Raw genomic sequence first — 23820 nt, forward strand, 5'->3', positions numbered from 1 at the left:
CAGGAGGGAGCGCAGTCGAGTTGGGCTCCGCGCTGGGCTGGGCACCGGGGCCCATGCCCCTTCGCCCCCGCGGGCCCGCGCCATGGCCTCCGGGAGCGTGGCCGAGTGCTTACAGCAGGAGACAACTTGCCCCGTGTGCCTGCAGTACTTTGTGGAGCCCATGATGCTCGACTGCGGCCACAACATCTGTTGCGCCTGCCTCGCCCGCTGCTGGGGCGCGGCGGAGACCAATGTGTCGTGCCCGCAGTGCCGGGAGACCTTCCCGCAGCGGCACATGCGGCCCAACCGGCACCTGGCCAACGTGACCCAGCTGGTGAAGCAGTTGCGCACCGAGCGGCCGTCGGGGCCCGGAGGCGAGATGGGCGTGTGCGAGAAACACCGCGAGCCCCTGAAGCTGTACTGCGAGGAGGACCAGATGCCCATCTGCGTGGTGTGCGACCGCTCCCGCGAGCACCGCGGCCACAGCGTGCTGCCGCTCGAGGAGGCGGTGGAGGGCTTCAAGGTGAGGGCCGGGCGCGCGGGCCGGGGAGGGGCCGGAGCGCGAGTCGGACAAAGGGAGGAGAGAGCCAAAGGGGCTTCCTTTTTTCCGCCTAGAAAATGGCTGAGCCGGACGTGTGGTTCACAGCCGTCATTTCCTCTGTCCGCTCCAGAGCCTGGGCACTGAGATTTGGGAGGAAAACCTGTAGCTGTTGATTAAGCCAGAAGTCTCCCCACCCTCATTGCGTTATGTGCCTCTGTGTTTACCCTCTCACGGGCACATTATACGTGACGGCCCATGGAGACCCCTCTTGACTGTATATAAGATAACTGTAAAACCACGTACGCAGCGACAAGCTTCAGAGACGCTCGCATTCCTGTTGGCTCCTAGATGATCTCAGACAAAACACAGTCGGACGTTGCCTGGCTGTATTCACATCAAATAGATACCCATCACCTCTCCTTTCCCCCAGCACTTCCCTGTGCTCCGTCCTCTTCTAGAACCTCCCGGAAAAGAACAAGTTCCTTACTGCCTAAATCATTTAACCATTGTGAGACTCATAGGAGATAAGACTTATGAAGACTGAGTGAAATAAAATGCTGTGTGGATCCCCTTGTGAACCAACAGATAGGCACAGCTCAACAATAACATGGGAATAAAGTATTAAATATAAAACAGTTGTAAGACAACATTCAAGGCGTGCACATAATCTGTGTTTGAGGACTGCAAGAACATGCACACAATTATGTACATGTGTAAATGTGAGTACATTCATGCAACGTTATTCACTGAACATTTATGGTGCTTTCAAAATTACGATTTTACTCACACTGAATACTCTAGTAGGTTGAGAAGGTGGTGTTGGCTCATGTCACACCAGGGGAAAATAGGAGAAGTTAAGTCCTTTTCTCTCCCTACCCGTCCCTGAAAGCTCGACAACTAAAGCCTTCCAGTCCATTCACCTTTCGACTAAGCCATGTGGTATCCTTCCAAAGGCAGGTAGGTGACCCACCATTTAAGATACAAACTTAAAGATACAAACTACCAAAGGAGAGATGTGGTGCCACGGTGATGGCAGTGTGATCCAAGGACAGGCTGTCACCAAGAACTTGGCATCATGAATGTGGGTTGCACAGGTGATAAGCAGAAGAGTCACACTGGTGCTAAGGCCTGCCTTATCTTGAACTGTACACCTGTTTTTGCTTTTTCAGGAGCAAATCCAGAACCAGCTGGACCACCTAAAAAGAGTGAAAGACTTAAAGAAGAGGCGAAGGGCACAGGGAGAGCAGGCGCGAGCTGAACTCTTGGTGAGGTTCCTGGGAATTCACAGATAATCAGTTCTGTTGGTCACTCTTTTATATTGTAAGATTTGTAAACTTCCCTTAACCTTGTGCAGTCAGATCACCCAGAACTTAATAGGTACGGGTGGAACAACCTTACATGGCAGTTGGGAATTCACCTGGAGAACCAAGGGGCTCCCACATTTGGGGGGAAAAGGATGAAATAGTCAAATTTAAAACCCCTGGAGATCTGACCTAGCAAAAGTTTAATCTGCTAGCTTTGTGCAGACCAGGGTTGATCCAGGTGAAATTCTTGGGCGTTGGTTAGTGGCCTTTTGTATTGTTCTACAGACAGATGCTGACAGTGGCTTTCCATAAACTTGACTGTTGCTTCTTGCTGGAATGTTCTTTTTCTTGGCAATGATTCTATTCTGAACTTTTCTCTTTGTTCCCTTCTCCTAGTTTCCCAAGGCCTTTGTGGTAAGGATATTTGGGGGAGAGGGTGGTTGTTCTGGAAAAAATAGTCCCTTACCTTTCTGTAAGGACTGCTGCTGCTGCTGCTAAGTTGCTTCAGTCGTGTCCGACTCTGTGCAACCCCACAGATGGCAGCCCTGGGATTCTCCAGGCAAGAACACTGGAGTGGGTTGCCATTTCCTTCTCCAATGCATGAAAGTGAAAAGTGAAAGTGAAGTCGCTCAGTAAGTGTCCGACTCTTCGTGACCCCATGGACTGCAGCCTACCAGGCTCCTCCGTCCATGGAATTTTCCAGGCAAGAGTACTGGAGTGGGGTGCCATTGCCTTCTCCCTGTCAAGGACTAGAGAGTAAATATTTTTGGCTTTGTGGCCCCTATCTCTATCACAACCAGTCAGCTCCCTTGTCGTAGCTCAAAAGCAGCTAAAGACACCATTTACATGAGTGGATCTGTTTCCCAATAAAATTTTACTCCAAGGGAGTAAACACGGGAGTTTGCTGACCCTTTATTCCGAAATAAGCTTTTGTGGAGTCCCTCAGTTGGGACAAGTGAAGGAAGGACAGACAACCTTTGGCAAACAAACTGTGCCAGTAGAGAATTATGCTCAAAGCCAGTGAGACAGAAGGCCAGATTGAGGGAATGGATTACATGTGAAAGGTTTAAGGAAACTAATCAAGGTTATTATGTGAGCATTGTTGTAGAAGTTTTGCTTGTATGTTCCAAACCATCCTCCACAGGGCACCCATCTGATCGTGTGACTTCTCTGACAGCCTTTCGTGGTTCCCACTTGCAGTGAAGTCCTTCCAGGCTTCTCATCTCTTACTTTATCTGCCATCTTCACAAGCACTCATGTGCTCCAGCCAGACCCCATCATTTGCCTTTCCATTCTTTGGCCCATGGCATTTCTTCTGCCTGGAAAGATCTCCCGTTCTTTGACCATAAAGTGAACTTCTAGTCATCCTTCAAGACTCTTTGTGAACACTGCTTCTGGGAACTATATCAACTTCTACTGAATGCTGTCACCCTACTTTTGCTTATCTAGCCATGATGACATGTATCACATGAACCTGACTCTCACTTGACTGAGTTCCTTGAGAGCAGAGACTGTGGCTTTTTTTTTTTTTTTTTTTCAGACTGCCTTGATTATCACTGGAGTAATTCAGTTCTCTGCCATTGTATATCCAGTCGATAAAGACTGGAAAAGAATAAGTGAGTGAACAAGATGCCTGTTTTAGTATACTGGGATGAAATAATGAGGTCTTAGGGTAGATAGACAGGGGAGAAATGTGAAGGGCTCTAGAAGCAGCCTTTCCTCTCTTCACTGCCCTTCCCTGTGGTCTACACAGAGCCTGACCCAGATGGAGAGGGAGAAGATTGTTTGGGAGTTTGAGCAGCTGTATCACTCCTTGAAGGAGCATGAGTATCGCCTTTTGGCCCGTCTTGAGGAGCTAGACTTGGCCATCTACAACAGTATCAATGGTGCCATCACTCAGTTCTCTTGCAACATCTCCCACCTCAGCAACCTGATTGCCCAGCTGGAAGAGAAGCAGCAGCAACCCACCAGGGAGCTCCTGCAGGTAAGACTGAAAGCCCCCTGCCAAGACAGCTCCTGCTCTGCCAAGCAGTATCCAGGGCCCCCTACTCCCTTGTTGAAACTCTGATTGTAGCAAGGGCATGTTGGAAGGGAAATGTACAATAGAAGCCCTGGTTGGCCCAACTTGGGTCAGTCAGTTGCACCGTGTCGTGGAAAGGTCAAAAGGAAGACCTGTCCTGCTCAAGCCTGTCCTGCACTGATAAGAGGTCTGATCACAGGCAAGGCTCTTGACCTCTCTGGGCCTCAGTGAACTCAGTTACTCATGTAATGAGGAATTTGGCCCACATGTCATTTAAAGATTATCCTCATCCCAGTATCCTATAATTGTAACATGTATGTGCGCACTATGACAACCACAAAATAACAAGTACCACAAGAAGTGGTCAGCCCAAGCAGTCTTGGGATTTAATCTTGGTTGTATGGGTGATAAAGCTGCAGTAGACCCAGCCCAGCAAGACCACAGGAAATGAGCTGATTGTTTGTTGTTTGTTCATTCAGTGCATATGAATTTTCTGTTCTGGGTCAAGCAGTGGAATTAAGTGAATAAATAAGCTCTCCTGAAATTTAAATTCTGATGTCGAGATCATATGATAAAGAAGTGAACAAACAAGTATCATCAGTGTTGCCATTAAAAAGAGGCTGATGGGTTTAGGGTCAAGAAACTATGGCCCACCACTTGTGTCCTGCGAGCTCATTGTGTTTTTTAGTTTTGAATAGTTGGGGAAGAAAAATCAGAAGAACGTTTGTTATTTTGTGATATGTGAAATTGCATACAATTCAAGCTTCATTGTCCATACATTTTTATTAGAACATAGCCACGCCCATTTATTTGTTTTGTATTATCTGTAGCACCAGAGTTGAGTAGTTGTGCCAGAGACTGTATGGCCTTTTTCTTAGAAAAAGTTCACCAACTCCTACTTCAGATTAAAAAGAGAAGGCTTAATCTTGAGCTTTAATGAACACCATTATTTAATAGCTAGAGAGAGAAGGAAGAGCTTGCAGGGGAAACAGTTTACCAGAGAGGCAATATGTGATCAGGGAGGAAGAATGTTTCTGGAAGGAGGGAGTGGACAACAGAGTCTAATGCAGTTGAGGTGAAATAATATGAAGGCTGAGATCCATTTGGTTTAAAAACATGAGCATCCTTGATAAACTTTGTATAGAGCTGCCCGAGTGGAGCAGTCTGGGCAGGAGCCACATGAGGAGAAGTTGTAGTGACAGAGTGAATGGAAGATGTGAGAGTAAATGACTATTTCAATAAATAAGGCTATGAAAGAGACATAAAGAAAATACTTGGAGATGAGGTCGAATTGTGGGGCTTTATGGGGAGAGGATGCTTAAAGAAACCAGTTAAACATATCTTTTTAAAAAATGTGGGAAAAAAAAATGTGGAGAGGAGCATCTGTTGTAAAGATTCAGGTGAAGAAAATTTACTGAAGCTCTAAGGGTGAACTCATCTCTGATGCACTGTTTCTGAGAAGGCAGAAGGAAGGGTACTGAAGCATGTAGAAGGGACTTAGCTTTGAAGTATCCTCTGTTGTATAAGAAGAAAGGAGGGTGGGGACAGGTAGATGGCAGCAGGTTGTGAGGATTGGTAGCAAAAACGTCTGGGCTTCTATCCTCTTCTGCTGCCATTGAGCAGGGGTTAGAGAAAATGAGTTTGAGGATTGTGGGAAAGTTCTGAAATTACTGTTTCAGAGTATGGGAAAGCAAATTGGTTTGCAAGACGTAATTGAGTTACTTGGTCAGTGAACGTCAGTTTATATCAGAATTTGTCCAGTTGTGTGACTTTTTCCCGTCCCGGCTTTGCATTCTATGATTGTGACTGTTCTGGTTCCAGGCCTAGGGAAAGCTGGTAGTTGGGTTCATCCAGGATTAGGGCTTTGCAAGATGTGAGAGGTTTTTTTTGTTTTTGGCCTTGGCCACACTATTTATAGGATCTTAGTTCCTTGACCAGGGATTGATCCTGGGTACATGGCAGTGAAAGCACAAAATCCTAACCACTGAACCGGTCAGGGAACTCCCCCTGTTCTGGCTTTTTGATTATGATAAAAAATACATAACATAAATTAACCATTTTAACCATTTCAAAGTGTACAACTTGGTACATTTAGTAAACTTAATGTTATGCAACCATCACAGCTGTATAGTTCCAGAACACATTCATCATCTCAGAAGGAGACCTCATACCCATTAAACAGTCACTCCTCATCCCTTTCTACCCAGTGGCAACCATGGGTTTGCTTATTTTTTTAAGGTATTTGTGAGAATATTTCTGAACACATGGACCATGAAATCAAAACTAGATGATAAAGAAAAGTAGAGAAAGAAGAGGGCAAGTTGTGGACTCCACGGGGGAGAGTGGTCATGGTAGAAGTCATTTGAAAAGTAAACTGAATCTTAATGTGGAGAACGAGAGCATTCGCACTAAGGTCAGGAACAGGGCAAGATGGCCACTGTTGTCTAACTGTATTTTAACGTATGAACACACACACAGAGGAATGTTACGCAACTATAAAAAAAGAAAAAGGAAGATACCTATGGTATAACTGATACAGAGGAGTTTCTATAATGTATTGGGAAGTGAAAAAAATCAAAGTGCAAAATATAGATTATGCTTTTTGTGTAAGAAAGAAGAGATAATTAGAAAATACATGTATCTGCAGGTATTTGCAAGGGAAACACTGGAATGATAAACCAGATAATAATGGGGAGAATGGGATGAGAAGAGATAGGAAAAAAGTGACAGATTCTCTGACCAAGTCTCAGATTTTTTGAGCACCGAAATAATTAAGAATAGTGATGAGTTATAACCCATTGAATAAAGTAGGAATTGATGGGTCCATACTAATAATAAATAAGGGAAAATTCTTCCTTCCAGTAGACTGTCGACTAAGTAATGTACAAGGAATTTTGAGGCAAGAAAATGATCATTTGGCAGCTATCATAGTGAAAGGTAATTTAGACAATAATTATCTACAGATGCTAAATCTGAGAGGGAGTTCGATAAGGGCTGGAATGTTAATTTCAAAATGTCATTTGAGATTACTTTTTAATTACAAAAGGAAAAATAGTAGCTATAACATACCACCAATAAAGAAAGTAAATATCAAGTATTTAGAAGGAGACATAATGTAAGCTTGAATTTAATCATGGGGCAATACCTGGGAAACCCAAGTGGAGAGATATTTTAAAAATAATTAGCCTGTATTAAGGCAATATCGGGGTCTTCCCTGGTAGCTCAGCGGTAAAGAATCAGCCTGCCTGTGCAGGAGACATGGGTTCAATCCCTGGGTTGGGAACATCCCCTGGAGGAGGAAATGGCAACCCACTTCACTACTCTTGCCTGGAGAATTCCATGGATAGGGGAGCCTGGCAGGGTACACTCCATAGGGTCACAAAGAGTCAGACACGACTGAAGCAACTTAGCGCACACACACACACAATAATAGGTCAAAGAAAGCAAGCTGGGCAGGCAGGTAGGCAGTTGTGGTCCAAGAGTGAGATGCTTGAGTTAGTAGATTTGAAATCTTGAGATCTTTGACCAGCGTGCAGGATGGGAATGCAGGAAGGTGCTGGAATAACAAATAGTGTGTATCCCAGTTTCCTCTGCCCAGGTTTTACACAGTGTGTGCTCCTTGTCTCCCTGGTTTTGCCCAGGAGGGCCAGCCTGTAGCTCAGTTCTAACAAACATCTATGAGAGAAAACTGACATTATAAATGATTTCTCATGGTTTTCATTTTCCTTTCTCTTGTAGGACATCGGGGACACATTGAGCAGGTACAGTTTTCTCTTTCCCCAGTGCTAAATCAAGCCTAAGTAGACTTTCCCTCATACTTAGAAACTCTGGAAGGAGCCCAGAGCCTGAGGACATCTTACCAAATTTGACACATATCCTGTCTGTCCCCGAACTGAGTCACTAGTGTGCAAAGAACTAGATGGACTGCAGCTCTTCTCAGTAAAACTAAGGAATTATTGACAAATACTGAGGGTGAGGAGTGAAGTGGGGGCCCACTTGAGAAGGTGCTGGTAGTCTATGAGGACACGTCTGTGGAGAGGGTGGAGGCACAGGGCCTCGGGCAAAGTGCAAGGGTATTTTATAGTTTTTGTTTCAGAATCCTTTCTCTTTTGTTATCTCTGTCTTTGTTTCTGGTTCTCTTTTTTCTGTAATGGAGAAAATACAGGCTAAGAAAAGTGTGACCAGCTCAGAAATGAGTCATGAGTTACCTGGATTCTGGCTCTTGTTTTTATTATTTCTCTACTGTATCATCAGATGGACAGTGAGGAAGAGCTACCTGGAAGTTGGAACATGACCAAGCGGGAAAAGCCCAGAATGGGCAAGAAGCCACAATTAAATTGTTTTCAGTGTTAGATGGCAAGGACAGATGGGATAGACCTTGGGGAATATAATGTTTGTTGTAGGAATGCCTACTGGGGTAAAGCCTGACTTTGAGGAAACTGAACATTGAAGCTAAGTAAAACCCTGAAGGGTGAAAACCCTTCAGAGGAAGTGCAGCTTGATTGTGAGAGAGCATTGGAGGAGGAGATGGGCTGGAAGGGCCTTGTGAATAGAATTATTGATAGAGCTGAGCTTTTTGAGGGCTGCTGAGATGGGATGGTACTGAGCTAGAACTGGTACTAGTCCCTGCCAACTGGCCCTAACAAATACTGCCCTCACTTGCTGCTTTTACTTTTTGGTGTCAGTCTAGTTCTGAACTAACACAGAGATAGATCCTTTAGGTTCTAGCATCTTTGAATGTTAAGTTCGGGTTTGACTCTGAAAAAGTTTTGACTTAATCTTTGACTTGACTTAAACATAACTAAAACATTCTGCCACCATTAAAGAAATGTGCAGATAGCTAGCCCAGGGCTGGTTTGGTGGCTCCAGTGATTATCATCAGACTCTCAGGTTTCTCTCCATTTACTCTTCTGCCATACATAAGCTATGCTCCTCATTCTTACAGCCCAAGAAACTTCCTAGAATGCTAACCAGTAGGAAAGAGATAAGTCACATTCCATTCCTTTTTAAGCAGACTTCTCAAATTAGTGCAAGATACTTGTTAGCTCTCATTGGCCAGAGGTTAGTCACATTCAGACTAGGCAGGCATGAACCCAGTAAAATTTGGAAGGTGAGAGAAGGGATATTGGGTGTGTAATTAGCAGTCAGTGTTTGCCAGAGACCCTTTGAGGGGGAGGTGGGTAACTGGATATTGTCCAGAGAGTACCCGTCTGTCTGAAAATGTCATTCTTTCCATATTTGGGAACCTGAGGGTTATGGGTCATTGCCTGCCATGAATATCAAGGACTTGATCATGGAATCTAGTGCTTTCTGGCAAGGTCAGGCTTATATTCAGTTTAATTCAGTGAATCTTTCTGAGGGCATATGCCATTTGAAAAGCCAGAAGCTAATGCTGTGGGAGAATATGAAGGTAAGATGACTCCCCTATTCTGGTCCAGAGGATCACAGTCTAGGAAGAGAATAGGAAAAGGGCTCTACTGGCTCCTATTAGAGTGTCCACCAACCCACTGACTGGCCAGTTTAGCCCAGGCTTTGTCCTAGACCCTGAAAGAAGTTTGGGTGGGAGTGGGGGATTCACTATGGATTTTTTTAAACGTAGGGCTGAAAGAATCAGGATTCCGGAACCCTGGATCACACCTCCAGACCTGCAAGAGAAAATCCACATTTTTGCTCAGAAGTGTCTGTTCTTGACTGAGAGTCTGAAGCAGTTCACAGGTAATGTGAGAAGAGGGATCTCTGAGGGTTTTTGCTCTGAATAACTGTATTGCCTGAGAGGAAGTGTTTTCCAGCTAGATAATGGAATGCAAACTGAATATCTTCTTTTCTCCCCATAGAAAAAATGCAGTCAGATATGGAGAAAATCCAAGGTAAATTTATCTACTTAATGGACTTTTGATGTTAAAGTTTCCTGGAAAGATAAACATCTGCACCAGAGTATGGGAAATGGGAAATGGCTGGCTTCCCCTAATATTTCACATCTTTCTTTTGGCTTTGTTAATTTTTTCCAATTTGAAGTCTTTTAACTAAATACACTCATTTCTCAATCTACATTAATGGAAGAGGAAAATATACAATCCAACAATTAATGCAGAATTAATTTGGTTATTTAAAAATTATTTTTAATTGAGAAAGAGAATTAAGAGAAACTATTCTAGCTATATTCCATTTTAGCTAGTATTTATAGTTATAATTTATCGAGTTTCTGCTGCATGTGGGCACTCGTACTGACCGGGAGGAGGAAGAATTGAGCATCACTGGTTGAGGCAACACCTCGAGGGCAGGAACCTGGGTAGGAACAGGGATTCAGGAGTCTGGCTGCCTGGGTCCTGGGCCCACCTCTGCCACCTGATAAGCATTCTACACTGTATTTTCCTCATTTGTAAAATGAGGAAGATAATAGCTCTTACCTTACAAGGCTGTAAGGATTAGGTTTACTTACAATTTCTGAAGCGTTCTAGAATGGAGCCTTCATGTATATTTATTAAACAAAGTATTCTAGGTATTAAAAGGGCACTCTTCAAATATAACATTTTCTGCTCATGGTAACTTATAAGCATATAACACATATGCGTGCATGCTAAGTCACTTCAGTCATATCCAACTCTTTGTGATCCAGTGGACTGTTGCCTGCCAGGCCTCTCTGTCCCTGGGGTTCTCAGGGCAAGAGTGGGTTGCTATGCCCTCCTCCAGGGGATCTTCCCCACCCAGGGACTGAACCTGCGGCTCCTGCACTCCTGGTGGATTCTTTACCACTGAGCCATCAGGGAAGCCTTAGCCCATATGGCTGTTTTCAGCCCAAAATGCTGAAATTCCTAGGCAGCTTGATATAATCTGAAACCCTTATATGTACTTAATCACTTTTCATCTTTACTATAAATTACAAGTCCCCATAATTTTTATAATTTTCTATATAAAACTTTATTTGTATGGCATCTTTTCAGATACATACGTTTTTCACATCTGGCAACATGGATTTAGGGAATGCTCACAAGCAGAACAGGGACAACAACACTTAATACCAAAAGTGGTTAGCTCAGACACGACATTCCTTGATCTGACTCTCCTTTATTTTTCCTGCTCTTCTCCTGCACTTAAGTAGCCCATTGAGAACATACCTGTGAAAATGCTTTGTCAACTGTAAATGGTGTAGTTTGCCCCAGCTTGGTAGTGGGTGTCACTTGAACCACACATCCCCTAGAACAGGTAGCTTATGAATCCAAGAGTTATGTATGATGTGGACTTAGAACCATGTCTCTCCCTGCAGAGCCAGCTGACCCACTGAGGAGTGGAATCCTTAATCTTGCCTCAGTTTGACCCCATATGCTTCCAGTGCCGAGCTTGTGTTATCTTTATGCTCAAAGTTCCCAACCCCTCTTCCCTTTGAGCTCTTGGCTGGAAGATGGAATCTTAATGCTGTATGAAGAAATGAATGCAGGACTGACAGCAGGGGTTCTAATGGAAACCATTGCTTTATGATGACTCCTAAAGCTCCTTCTGTTGGGTACTTTCTACAAATCGCAGATAACTTCCATAACTTCTTTTCTCTTTTGTTTTTTTCAGAATTGAGAGAGGCCCAGTTATACTCAGGTGGGTGATAGGAGACAAAACCATTTGGAAAAAGGAGTAAAAATCCTTATCAACCTAACTACTATTGTGAATGATTTTGGAAAGTGCCTTAATTTGAATTCTTTAGGTTACATTTATTTTTTAAAAAATTATAACAATCACAAAAATTTGTTATTTCTATGTGTTTGTAATATTTGCTTCCTCAAATGCCTCAGATCTGAAAACATGGACCTTTGAAATATGAGGAAATTGAATTCAGGTGCTAGGAAGGATTATAGAGTTGAAACTGTGGTTTCCAAAAATTAGCGCACTGCCACTGCTAGTACACTGGTCCACTGCTGTGCCCACCCAGCCTTGGGCAGTGTGTGGTTTACAAAAAGCATCCTTCCAAAAAGATTGAACTTGCCTCTTATTCTGAGAGCTAGGGAAAGTCTAGGAAAAATCTGCCATCATCCCTTCTCTATGGCTCAGATCTAGAGCTGAAACTCTCCCTCCCCTTGACAATCACCTTCACCTGAGGTTCACAGAGTGGCTAAATCTATGATCTCAAGCTCATCTGAGGTTTGTATTCACTTGACCACCTTCTGTTTCATGGGATCTTCTTCATGGACAAACAACATGTGTGTTAGTTGCTCAGTCGTGTCCAACTCTTTGCAACCCCATGGACTGGGGCTCGCTGGGCTCTTCCATCCATGGGATTCTCCAGGCAAGAATACTGGAACAAGTTGCCATTTCCTTCTTTATCATGAACAGAGAGACTCTACAAACAGCAGGTCTTCTGTCATTAATGTCCCCTGGTTGTGATCCATATTTAATTCTTTCAAGATTGAATATGTTGCTTATGTCTTGCATTTCCTAATATTGCACTGGGTACAGTAGAGGGAACCAAAGAGCATAAGGCACTGACCTACCCTTAGAGTTAAATGTCTGGTTGGAGGTATGAGGTCTACCCATGACATGAGGGAATAAATGGGCAACTGTTGTGAACAGATTGTTGAACCAAGAACCGTGCCTTGAGGTTCTTGGTCACCTCCACCAGTTGTCATGAGCCTTTTGTGGGAGACAGTCAGCCTACCTGAACTATGGTTCAGAGAGATAATGTTAGGGAATCTTTCTTCTGAACAAGATATGAAGAACAAGTGAGAGAATAGGTCAGTGATTTTAAAACTGGAAACCACCACATGATTGTCAGATGCATGTGGCACTATTTAGTGTCTTTATCTGACATAATATGAATATCTGTATGTTTCACAGCAGATCTGTTAGTGTTGGTTGTAGAGTGCTACACCACACCGTGTCTGTCTAAATACTGTAAAGTTCCGGCCCCTGAGGCTTTCGGATTAAGGGGTTGGACATACACTTAAGAAAACCTTAAATTCAGCTTATAACGGATATTGTGGTTTAAAATGTGGAAAAGCAAGTGGAGGTAAAAATTTCAGTACTTCCAATATATCCTAGCTAAATGAGATAACTAGCTAAGCCAAACAGTAATTTTGGGAATGTCTGCTTCAGGGTGGACTTGAATGTATAAAATGAATGTGTCTTTGCTGGAGAGCTCTTACTCTCTTCTCAGGGATAGGAGAAAAGCTGGGTGTTCAGAGTGGGCTGTCCTGGTGCTCGGCTAATCCTCCTCTGCCCCTGTGTTTCTCTGCAGTGGATGTGACTCTGGACCCAGACACGGCCTACCCCAGCCTGATCCTCTCTGATAACCTGCGGCAAGTGCGGTACAGTTACCTCCAGCAGGACCTGCCTGACAACCCTGAGCGGTTCAATCTGTTTCCCTGTGTCTTGGGCTCTCCATGCTTCATCGCTGGGAGACACTATTGGGAGGTAGAGGTGGGAGATAAAGCCAAGTGGACCATAGGTGTCTGTGAAGACTCAGTGTGCAGAAAAGGCGGGGTAACCTCGGCCCCCCAGAATGGATTCTGGGCAGTGTCCTTGTGGTATGGGAAAGAATACTGGGCTCTCACCTCCCCAATGACTGCCCTCCCCCTGCGGACCCCTCTCCAACGGGTGGGGATTTTCTTGGACTATGATGCTGGCGAGGTCTCTTTCTACAACGTGACAGAGAGGTGTCACACCTTTACTTTCTCTCATGCTACCTTCTGTGGGCCTGTCCGGCCCTACTTCAGCCTGAGTTACTCTGGAGGGAAGAGCGCAGCTCCTCTGATCATCTGCCCCATGAGTGGCATCGATGGGTTTTCTGGCCATGTTGGGAATCATGGTCATTCCATGGAGACCTCCCCTTGAGGAGGTGAACTCAGGCCAGAAGGGCTGCTGGCCGTACTCCCACCCCAGGCATGAGGCATCTTGTTGCCTTGCCACTTCCTGCCCATCACAGCTGGATGTTCTTACTACTTTCCATGCCCTGCAGTGCAAGACAGGATGTCTGTGTTCTCTGCCATCCCCTCCCTTCCCACGAAAATTGTGAGATGTAATAAGTTATTGAGATTGCCCAGAAATAAAAACCAGATGTCCACCTCCAGTGTTCCACACTTCTTGGTCTTACACATTACTGGAGGGGATAAAGAATATGGATAATCTTGGGTTAGGAGAGCCATTCAAGATACTTTCACCTGGGCTCAGCCCCATATAGTGATCATGGGTATTTGCTGTCATTTCTGAACCAGGGCTTCTTTCTGAGAACCCACAGTTGGGCTATAAAGTCCTGTCAGCATGGATCCCTTTGTCCCAGTTTTTCCTTTGGGATTAGTACCTCTACTCCTGATTCTCAATCTGCTGTAGTTTTATTAACTCCATTAAAGAGGCCTGTATGTGTTTTGATTACAGTTATTTTACAGTAATGGTGGGAAATAGCCCCACCTCTGTTAGGCTATAATGTTCTAACCAATGTGCTCTTTGCCTCTATCTTTTTGAGGGCTTTGTCAGCTCCCTTCATTCTAATGAAAAGTGTATCCTGGTCCTGGATGCACATCATCCGGGATTATTTTCTGCTCAGCACCACTCATTGTTCCTACCTCCCCTCCCACTTCCATTTGTGGACTGATGGTCAGTCATACCCTATCCCTGGAAGGGTTCTGGGGCAATATTCCAGGGGATTCATTGACTTGTCTCCATTTTTCCCTTCTATTTCGAGGGAAGGGGGAGTTTACCTTTCCAGTGTATGTACATCAAGGGGCTATTCCATCCCCATGGCCATTGGGTCACGAGGCATTCTGAGGTCGGAAGGTCAAGGCAGATCACTAGCGTAAGCCCCCATGATGGTTCTTAGTCTTCTCTTTCTTTGGGTACATGCTCCTCTGTTTAAAAATAAAGTGAGTATGGATGTTGTTTACACTGTTGTTGTTTTCTGGGTCTTGGTAGGACTGGGTTCATAGATATTGGAGGAGGAGGCATGGTTAATGGTGTTGATTTCCTCTATGGGTTGAGAATCTCATTCTGGTCAATATTTTACTTTCAACTGGATGATAAAACAGTACCATGTCACTACTTTCTACTGGTGCTTAGAAAGTAGTTTTGGACTGCCACAGCCTATAGCTTTGTATTGGCGAATCCTGTCACTTCTCTGGGAAAGTGTTCTCTCAAGTCCTTATTATAACTGACAGTGGGTGTGCAGCGATGCTTGGTATAGATCAGAGCGCCCAGAGCTTGCTTCCCACCTCAGAAGCAGCGGCCTAAGCCCTTAGGGTCATGGAGGTCACCACATTCTGAGGGGGAAAACTAGGCTGAGAGGACAGCTCTTTTCCAGGAGGTTTTCGATCTTTTCTGCTTTTGGACATGACCTCAAGACGACAGATTTTGTGGTCTTAGTCTTGTACCCAACATTGTAGTTCATGGCTGAAGATCATGCATTGGTGATATGTCCTGATACATGTATTTATTCAAAGGTTTTAAGAGAAATAACCAGGAGCTACAGAGAGGGGCTTCCATGAGGCTAGGTTAGCTTTTGCTGAATAGTCTCAATAGATATAAATACATGTGCTAACATATATATTATTATGTATATAAAATACTACTACACAGATATAGAGCAGTGCTTAGCACATAGTATGAAGTGCTTTGTGTACAATGGCTTATTTAATGCTCTTAACAACCCTACAAGATAAAGTGGATACTGTTGCCTTTATTTTACACAAGAAAATTGAAGCATAGAGAGGGTAGTGATTTATCCAAGGTGTACAGTTATGAAGCAACAGGGCCAGGATTCAGACTGAGGTGAAATACATGTCCACGTACATCATATCCTGCCTCACAATATCTATGGATTATGCTTTTCTGCATGGAAAGGTAGAGACTGAGGCCTTGGGATGCCAGTCTGTTGACCTGGGATACCTGCCTTTAACAGTAAGTCTGTCTATTCTAGATTCAAGAATTCGCAACTGGAAAACTGCGTAAAGAGACCCAGTCAGAATGGCATTTCAGTTTCACTTAATATAGTCCATTGGGACATGGATGAAGAATAAGAGCCCATAAAGAGGGCACCTTTCTTGGTACCAGTCCCAAGAAAATGTGCCCCTAGGAAAGATTCCCTGATCCTTGCTGCTTGACTGACGGAGCTGTCTCCAGGCTAACAAAAGGTCTCACACTGGATCTGCTTTATCTCCAGTAGACTCAGTGCTAATAGGAGCAGCATCTTAATGAATTTTTATTATTAACAGCAGCAGCTGGAGCAGCTGTAAGCAACCTCTTTGGATTCAGCAAAGCTACTTTCAATTTGAACTGGGATATACTACAAGACTGAATATTACTAACAATGCTGAATGGGAAAATGTCTCAAAAAGACTGTGTACTTTACAGTACCCTTTCTATGATATGGACAAAAGGTTTGTGGTTACCAGTGGGCCACGTGTAGGACAGGGTAGAGAAGGAGGGTGTGAATTGATGTGTTTTGTACTGTTTATCTTATGATTCTTATGGGTGGTGGGTTTGGAGGTATTAAAAAGAACATATTTTAACCTGTCATTTTGAATGAAGTTAAATGAACTTTGCAAATGATCTGCAGGAAGGTAAGCATTTGAATTCATCAGGTCACAATATGGACCCCTTTATGCAAACATGGGATCCAGTTCTTTTGGTTCCTCTCTGGTCCTTAGAACATTTGAAGTTAATTACATATTACATTTGAAGTTGAGTGGTACTTCAACCACTCATTCTTTTGTTTTTTTGTTGCCTCAGGAAAATTGTGTTTGTCTTCAGCTGCTCTTGTTTTTTCTGATACTGATCTGGTGGGTACAGAAGAGCATCTTCCCCAAGAGCAGACAAGGCCTAGAAGGGAAAGTTTCAGAGAATGAAAGGAAACTGCCATCTAGGATACGCAGTTGACAAGATGAGAGAATGCACATGACAGTTGCCTTAAAGGCAACATTTAAAAGCACTAAGAAAGTAAGAGCAAGAGCTAGCATATAGTAAATAGATCCATTTGTTAACATCTTCATCAGTGATCGTGACCAAAGTATGGATGGAAATCACACATCTCCCAGCAAAACTAGAAAGATTCTTAGTGTACCAATGATTTGTGGGTTGCTTCTTCACAAATGCATGACAACAATTCATTCATTCAAAAAAAAGTTAAACAGTGTTAGGTGCCCCAGATGAACTTGACTGTTGAGAATACAAGAGAACCTAACTCTGTCCTTGGAAAAATTAATAAAGTCAATTAAGAGGAGAAAAAAATAACATGAAATAGTGGGATGAGGCAAAAGACCATTTGTGGGTAAGTGAAACACTGTGCTTTCAGGAGACCTCAGTGCCAACCATGGTGGTCAGGAGAAACGGAAAGCCTAGATCTGCATTTCTTCCTTAGGGCACTTTTTCTTGAGGTTGAGAGGTTAGTACAAACTAACATGGCCCTGCAATAAATTTTGACTTGATTATGCAATTAAATCACTACACTCTTGCACCTCCTTTAACCCGGTAATTTCTTTGAGAGGTCTTTGTAAAGAATAATGAGAAAGTTCAGTCAAACCAGTGTAGATTATTCTAGGTGAACTGACTTTGCTAGAATATTAATAAAGCATTAATACCTTAGATTTTACATTGTGCAAACAATACTTAAATATAACAGTATTGCCCCAAGTACATTTCCACATAAAACAGTGAAGAGATTAATTTCAAGGTGGGAAATTAAATCCTATTCTTTAAATTGGTATAAGCAAACATAGTCATCTTTTTTTAGTCCCCTCCACTCTTGAAAATTTTTGTTGTTGTTGAGCCCCGAGGCATGTGGGATCTTAGTTCCCCTGTCAGGGATGGAACCTGTGCCCTGCACAGTAGAAGCAGAGTCTTAACTACTGACCACTAGGTAAGCCCCACCCTTTTAAATTTTGAGGCCTTTCAAAATCCTTCATTCAGGTATTTTCAAAAAATGTACACTGGCCTCTGGGAAGATCTGTTGCACAGTAAGCATTGTTAATAAATTGTAAAATTGTTTACATATTTAATTATACCTTACCTATTCCAGAAAGTACTTCAAATCATTTAAAGCATAAAATCAAAATATCAGGAGTTTAATATTCCAATAAAGGAAGAAAGAGATGGAACTAAAAAATGACCAGGAATAAAAGTAAATGTTAGCAATGGTAACATTATAAGCACATTAAATGTGGGCCACAGTTTGGTTTTTAAAGACTCACATGAGAACCTTGTAAAATTTATAGCTCACTATAAAACTAGAGTTTTATATCTATAGTTTCTATACATGGAAAGTAGTGTTTAAGGGACTTAATAGGATTCTTGTTAGTAAAAGAAATTTCTTCTTGGGTTCTTAGTAAATAAAGACTATCAGAAGGGTTTATTTTTCGTAAAATGAGTTTCACAATTCAAGGAAGGATGAACACCTCAAAGGCTGGGTAAGCAATTTAGAGAAGAATATAAAAATCCTTGAAACATGAATATTGAACCTCACTAATAAAACTGTGTCACCCAGCAAAATGTTTTGTTGTTAACCGTTTAATCACAGTATTCTGTTGGTCATCTTTGGGTTATCTTCTGTAATGTGCGTTCAGTCCCTGGGTCCAGAAGATCTTCTGGAGAAGGAAATTGCAGCCCACTGGCAACACACTCCAGTCCTCTTGCCTGGGAAATCCCATGGACGGAGAAGCCTGGTAGGCTAGAGTCTACAACTGAGACTTCACTTTTCAGTATTCTTGCCTGAAAAACCATGGACAGAGGAACCTGGCGGGTTACAGTCCATGGGGTCGCAAAGAGTCAGACATGATTCTGCTGCTGCTGCTGCTAAGTCGCTTCAGTCGTGTCCGACTGTGCGACCCCAGAGACCGAAGCCCACCAGGCTCCCCCGTCCCTGGGATTCTCCAGGCAAGAACGCCGGAGTGGCTTGCCATTTCCTTCTCCAATGCATGAAAGTGAAAGGGAAGTCGCTCAGTCGTGTCCGACTCCTAGCGACCCAATGGACTGCAGCCTACCAGGCTCCTCCGTCCATGGGATTTTCCAAGCAACAGTACTGGAGTGGAGTGCCATTGCCTTCTCCGAGACATGACTAAATTGCTTCAGAATTTGGGGAGGTAGGTGGGCAGTGTGTATTAAAAGCTTTTAAAACTGGATAAACTTTAAGAATGGATATATGTATACATGTAACTGAATCACTGAGTTGTACACCTGAAACTAACAAAACATTGTAAATCAACTATACTCCAATATAAAGTTAAATTAAACTGGATAAAGATCTAGTGACTCCACTTGTAGAATTTAAGGTAATAATTACGGACATCTGAAAATATTTCGCTTTCAGCCTAGTTGGAAGAATAATTTCTTACTCTTTGCCCTTCAAGGTTTCATTAAAATATGTGACCTTCCAGACTCAAAGCTCATATTACTTTGCACAAAGCTGAGAAAGAGCTGAAAAAGTCTGAGTCAGGAAGTGTGGCACGTTCCCCTTATTTTCACCCCGCCATCCCTTTTAAAAATCGCCATTTTATCTACTACCTGGCAATGGACGCCACGGAGACTTTCAATCAGGAATATCCGAGAGTGACCAGGAAGGTCGGGAAGCAAGCGTGTCACACTGAGTTTCTCCGGACCTGGAACAGGTCAAGCTCTTGCGTAGAAACTGGTCTCATCAAGTCTTGCATCGGCGGGAGTTGTCGCCCTACAGGACTTTCCAAGGCTGTTCCTCGGCCGTCACTTTCGGAGCCCCAAACAAACACTTCTCCAGTGGCAAGGCACATCTGGGGACGAAAAGGAATCAGAGACAATAAAATGGTCTATGCCATAATATCTGGGGCTTTTGTTGGATTTTTATTGTTCCTCAAAAACTGTCTTCAAAAATAAGCCTGGGGCAAAAACCACGCTCAAGGTTTCGGTAAAGATGAGAGGCTGGAAAACCTACCAAGCGACTTGGGCTATAAACGTCGTTCGGTTCTTTCTTTCCTTCCCTCCAGAAACATAAGCTGTTTTCCTTTTCAAGCCACGGGTGGCCTTTTAGTCTCGATCCGGAAGTTAACTTCTTCCTGGACTATACGTCACACAGACGCTGATCTATTTTAGTGGAAAATCTTTCTGTTTTTCACGAGGTGTCAGGATGGCCGAGTGGTCTAAGGCGCCAGACTCAAGCGAAGCTTCCCCACCTTGGGGATTCTGGTCTCCGTATGGAGGCGTGGGTTCGAATCCCACTTCTGACACATTCATTTTTTTCCCATCTTCTAATTTCTAAAACAAAATATATTGAGAAGAGCAATATGCGTATGTAATTTACCAACATAGTGTTAAAAACGGATTTTAAAAAATTTCTCACAGGGACTGCTAACGAAAAATAGTAAAAGCTGAAACATCGCGATATTTTTGGAAGTCACGAGATTTGGGGCGAAGGATTAATAACGACGGGAGAGTACAAGAGGTTGGTTTTTCTGAGACAGCGCGAGGAAATGTTAAAATAGCGAGATTTGGAACTCAGATAGTTCCCTTTCCCTTGGTATTGGAGAAGAAAGTGGGCGTGGACCGGTGCCCCGCCTGTTTCTCCTGGTTGCTCTTCCGCTTCTTCCCAGACAGAGACCCGGCCGTGAATACTTCCTGCAGCACTCCCTGCCAAGCCCACTCACCTGTGGCTCACGTTAGTGCTCGTGTGTGTGCTCAGTGGTTCAGTCCTGTCCAGCTCTTTGGGACCCCATGGACTGCAGCCCTCCAGGCTCCTTGTATCCATAGTGTTTTCCAGGCAAGAATACTGGAGCGGGTTGTTATTCTAGGGGATCTTCCCCACCCAGGGGTGGAATCCGCGTCACTTGAGTTTCCTACAGTGGCAGGAGGATTCTTTACCACTGCACACTGCTGTCTGCAAAGATATTTTATATAGATGTTTAATATAGATCGATTGGATTTTTATTGATTTTAATATAGATCTATGGATCTATATTATTTATAAGAAATTAACGATATATAGATTTATGGATTTTATGGGTCTATAAATATATATAAATTTATGGATTTTAATATAGATCTATTTATTTTATATTGAACATGGTCTCTCCGTGTTCAAAAGTCATGAATTAGTTCTCAAACATTTCCTTTGTAAATTAGGCACATTCACACCCTCGCTGGCATCTAATAATTATTGTTTTGTTTCCTAGTCAAAACTGAGTGCCGTCTTAACTCCTGAATAAAATATGAAAGTTACACCTTTCTTCTCCTCCAAATCTAACCACCAACAATATTTTATTATATTTTGTACACTCCTATTTTCTCTGAATTCATGTATATATAATATATAAATATTTTGTTTTTACAGAAATGAAGTCATAGGAAGTATACCATTCTCTGACTTTTTTTTAAAACCTAATGTATCTTGGGCTCTTTCCGTGTAAACACTATCTTTTTCCTTAGAATGAAATGTTGCAAATAAGTACACAGGATAGATATAGTCTATTTCATTTATCCACTTTTTTTCCCCCTAGACATTTAGGGTATTTTTAATCACCATTCTTCCATCAAGTATATCATGAGTGCTTTTTATGTACCAAGGAATGCAGTTCTGGAGCCATGGCAGTAAAAGTATAAAAATAAAATGGAATAGGATAGAATTAAAATTAAAATTTAATTTTTTTAAACTCGTAAAATAAACTTATACCTTATGTTGCTTATATTCCAGTCAAATGACTGATTCTGCTCAGGAACACCATATTCCAGGATTTCCTTATCTCTCAGGAGAAGAATATACATATCCCAGATTCCAAGACTAATGACAGCTATTGAAGATTCATATATGCATGGTAATGTATTTCTGTCATTATGACCACTCATGACTGTACTTGTTTGATCATTGATTTTTATCCTGAAATAGTCAAAATGTAAGAGACTAGGTGGGTGAAAAGAAAGCTGGTTTATTTAGAAATTAAAGCCTGTAGATATTTGAAAACTTTGAAACTCAGAAGATAGGTGAAATATTGGAAGTATTCATTTACTCTGAGACTTCCCTTGTAAAAAGAGTTGTTTGTATTACTCTCATAATTCCCTGCTTTCTGTTTCAGAAAAAGATGTTAAGTATATCCAAAAAGTTTAGAAAACACATGATTGCATACTAGCTAAAAATTGTTTGCAAGGTAATCGGGAATGAGTGCCTGACTTGTTTGGCTTTTAAAATGTGAATAAATAATGCAGAATGGTGCTCGCCTTGGCAGCACACATACTAAAGTTGAAAATGATTCGCATGGCTCTTGCTCAAGGATGACACGCAAATTTGTGAAGCATTCCATAATTTGACAAGAAATTAAAAGTTAAAGTATCAATAAGTGAAGGTTTGACTAAGCTATTCTTAGAATGATAAGCTTCATCCTAGTAACTGATTTCATATGATCGACCTAACCAATATTGACTAGCATAAAGCAAGTCTAAGATTTTTAAAGTGAAGTTAAAAATTCAACTAAATTATGGATAACTCCAGCTGAAATAAAAAAAGATACTTAAAAAAAATGTGGAATACCCAATATAGAAAGTAGGTCCAAATGTGACCAAACTATAACCACTACAACACAGGCCTATTGATGAGTGGATATACAGTTGTTTCTTTGTATCCATGGTGTTCCAGGACCACCAACAGATGCCAAATCCGTGGATACTTGAGTCTCATATAAAGTGGCATAATTATTCGCTTATAGCCTACACACATTCTCTTTTATACTTTTAAATCATCTCTTGATTAAATACTTAGTACAGCGTAAATGCTATGTAAATAGTTGATGGTGCATGGTAAATTCAAGTTTTCCTGTTTGGAACTTTCTGGAATATTTTTTCTGAATATTTTTGATATGGAGTTGTTATAATCCATGGCTGCAGAACCTGCAGATATGGAGGTCTGACTGTAAATGAGATGAGTGTGGTCTACCATCAGAGGGTTCCTAGGAAAGCCATAGTACAAGTCTGATTTCTCTATGAAATTTACTAGAGAAGTCAGTTAACTCATCAGCTCTAATATCCCTCAATTTCTTATAAATGATATAAAAAAGTAGCACTTGAAATGACAGTATTCCTATTTTAACCCAACTTCATACATTTTTATTACAGATATCTCCATTTCATGGAACATGAGGTGAGAAGCAAACTGTATTTCACCACTTAAAATATCATGCCCTTCTTCAATATGATAAAGAACATTTATAGAAAAAACTACAGCTAACATCATTCTCAAGCAATTAGACAAGAAAAATAATCAAAGTCATTCAAATGGAAAGTATAGAAGTAATACTGTCTCTACTTACAGATGGCAATATCATGACATGATCACAAGAAAACTACAACTGATAGATGAATTCAGCAAAGTTGCAGAGTATAAGATCAACATACAAAATCAGTTGTGTTTCTATATCAGCAATGAACAAACCGAAAAGAAAATTATGAAAGCAACTTCAATTATAATAGCACATTATAATAATACATAATAAATAAATAATACATAATAAATAAATAACACATAATAAAATACCCACGAATGGATTTAACCAATGAAATGAGAGACTTGTACACTGAAATCTACAAAACATTGCTGACAGAAATTAAAGAAGACTCAAATAAGTGGAAAGAGATTCCAAGTTCCTAAATAGGAAGACTTAATACTGTTAAGATGTTAATACTATCCAAAGTGATCTACAGATTCAATTTCATTTCTATCAAAATTCCAACAACTTTTTTTACAGAAAAGAAAAAGCCATTCTTCAAATTCATACCAAATTGCAATATGAACATACAAAAATCTTGAAAAAGAAGAACAAAGGCGGAGAACTCAGACTTCCTCAATTCAAAACTTAGTATAAAGCTATAGTAACCAACATGATATGGTAATGGCATAAAGACGGACATATAATGCAATTGAGAATCCAGAAATCATCCCATACATTTATAGCCAACTGGTTTTTTAACGAATATTTATTTATTGTAAAAAAAAGTCTTAACCATTATAAGTGTACTGTTCAGTAGTTTTAGGAATATTCATATTGCTGTGGAACAGA

At 41.9% G+C, this 23820-nt stretch overlaps 1 protein-coding gene, 1 long non-coding RNA gene, 1 other non-coding gene and 1 pseudogene across 3 annotated transcripts; 3 read left to right on the forward strand and 1 right to left on the reverse strand.

Annotated features, from left to right (window-relative positions):
- On the forward strand, positions 1-13889 carry TRIM27 (tripartite motif containing 27). Its single transcript, NM_001075799.1, is given in 8 exon segments — positions 1-502; positions 1690-1785; positions 3578-3808; positions 7583-7605; positions 9444-9559; positions 9679-9711; positions 11405-11431; positions 13065-13889. Coding segments are annotated over 8 exon segments (1542 nt in total). The 5' UTR covers positions 1-82; the 3' UTR covers positions 13661-13889.
- Positions 13890-15474: 1585 nt separating this feature from the next.
- Positions 15475-19815, reverse strand: LOC100847345 (uncharacterized). Its single transcript, XR_001494894.3, has 3 exons — positions 19716-19815; positions 19313-19554; positions 15475-16636 (listed from the first exon to the last, which is right to left on the reverse strand). It is a non-coding gene; the product is annotated as an uncharacterized lncRNA (long non-coding RNA).
- Positions 19816-19901: 86 nt separating this feature from the next.
- Positions 19902-20007, forward strand: TRNAL-CAA (transfer RNA leucine (anticodon CAA)). Its single transcript has 2 exons — positions 19902-19939; positions 19962-20007. It is a non-coding gene; the product is annotated as a tRNA-Leu (tRNA).
- Positions 20008-21980: 1973 nt separating this feature from the next.
- LOC112443891 (uncharacterized) lies at positions 21981-22077 on the forward strand (annotated as a pseudogene).
- The last annotated feature ends 1743 nt before the right edge of the window (positions 22078-23820 follow it).

The sequence above is a fragment of the Bos taurus genome, chromosome 23, assembly GCF_002263795.3.
Source record: "Bos taurus isolate L1 Dominette 01449 registration number 42190680 breed Hereford chromosome 23, ARS-UCD2.0, whole genome shotgun sequence".
NCBI classification, from domain to species: Eukaryota; Metazoa; Chordata; class Mammalia; order Artiodactyla; family Bovidae; genus Bos; species Bos taurus.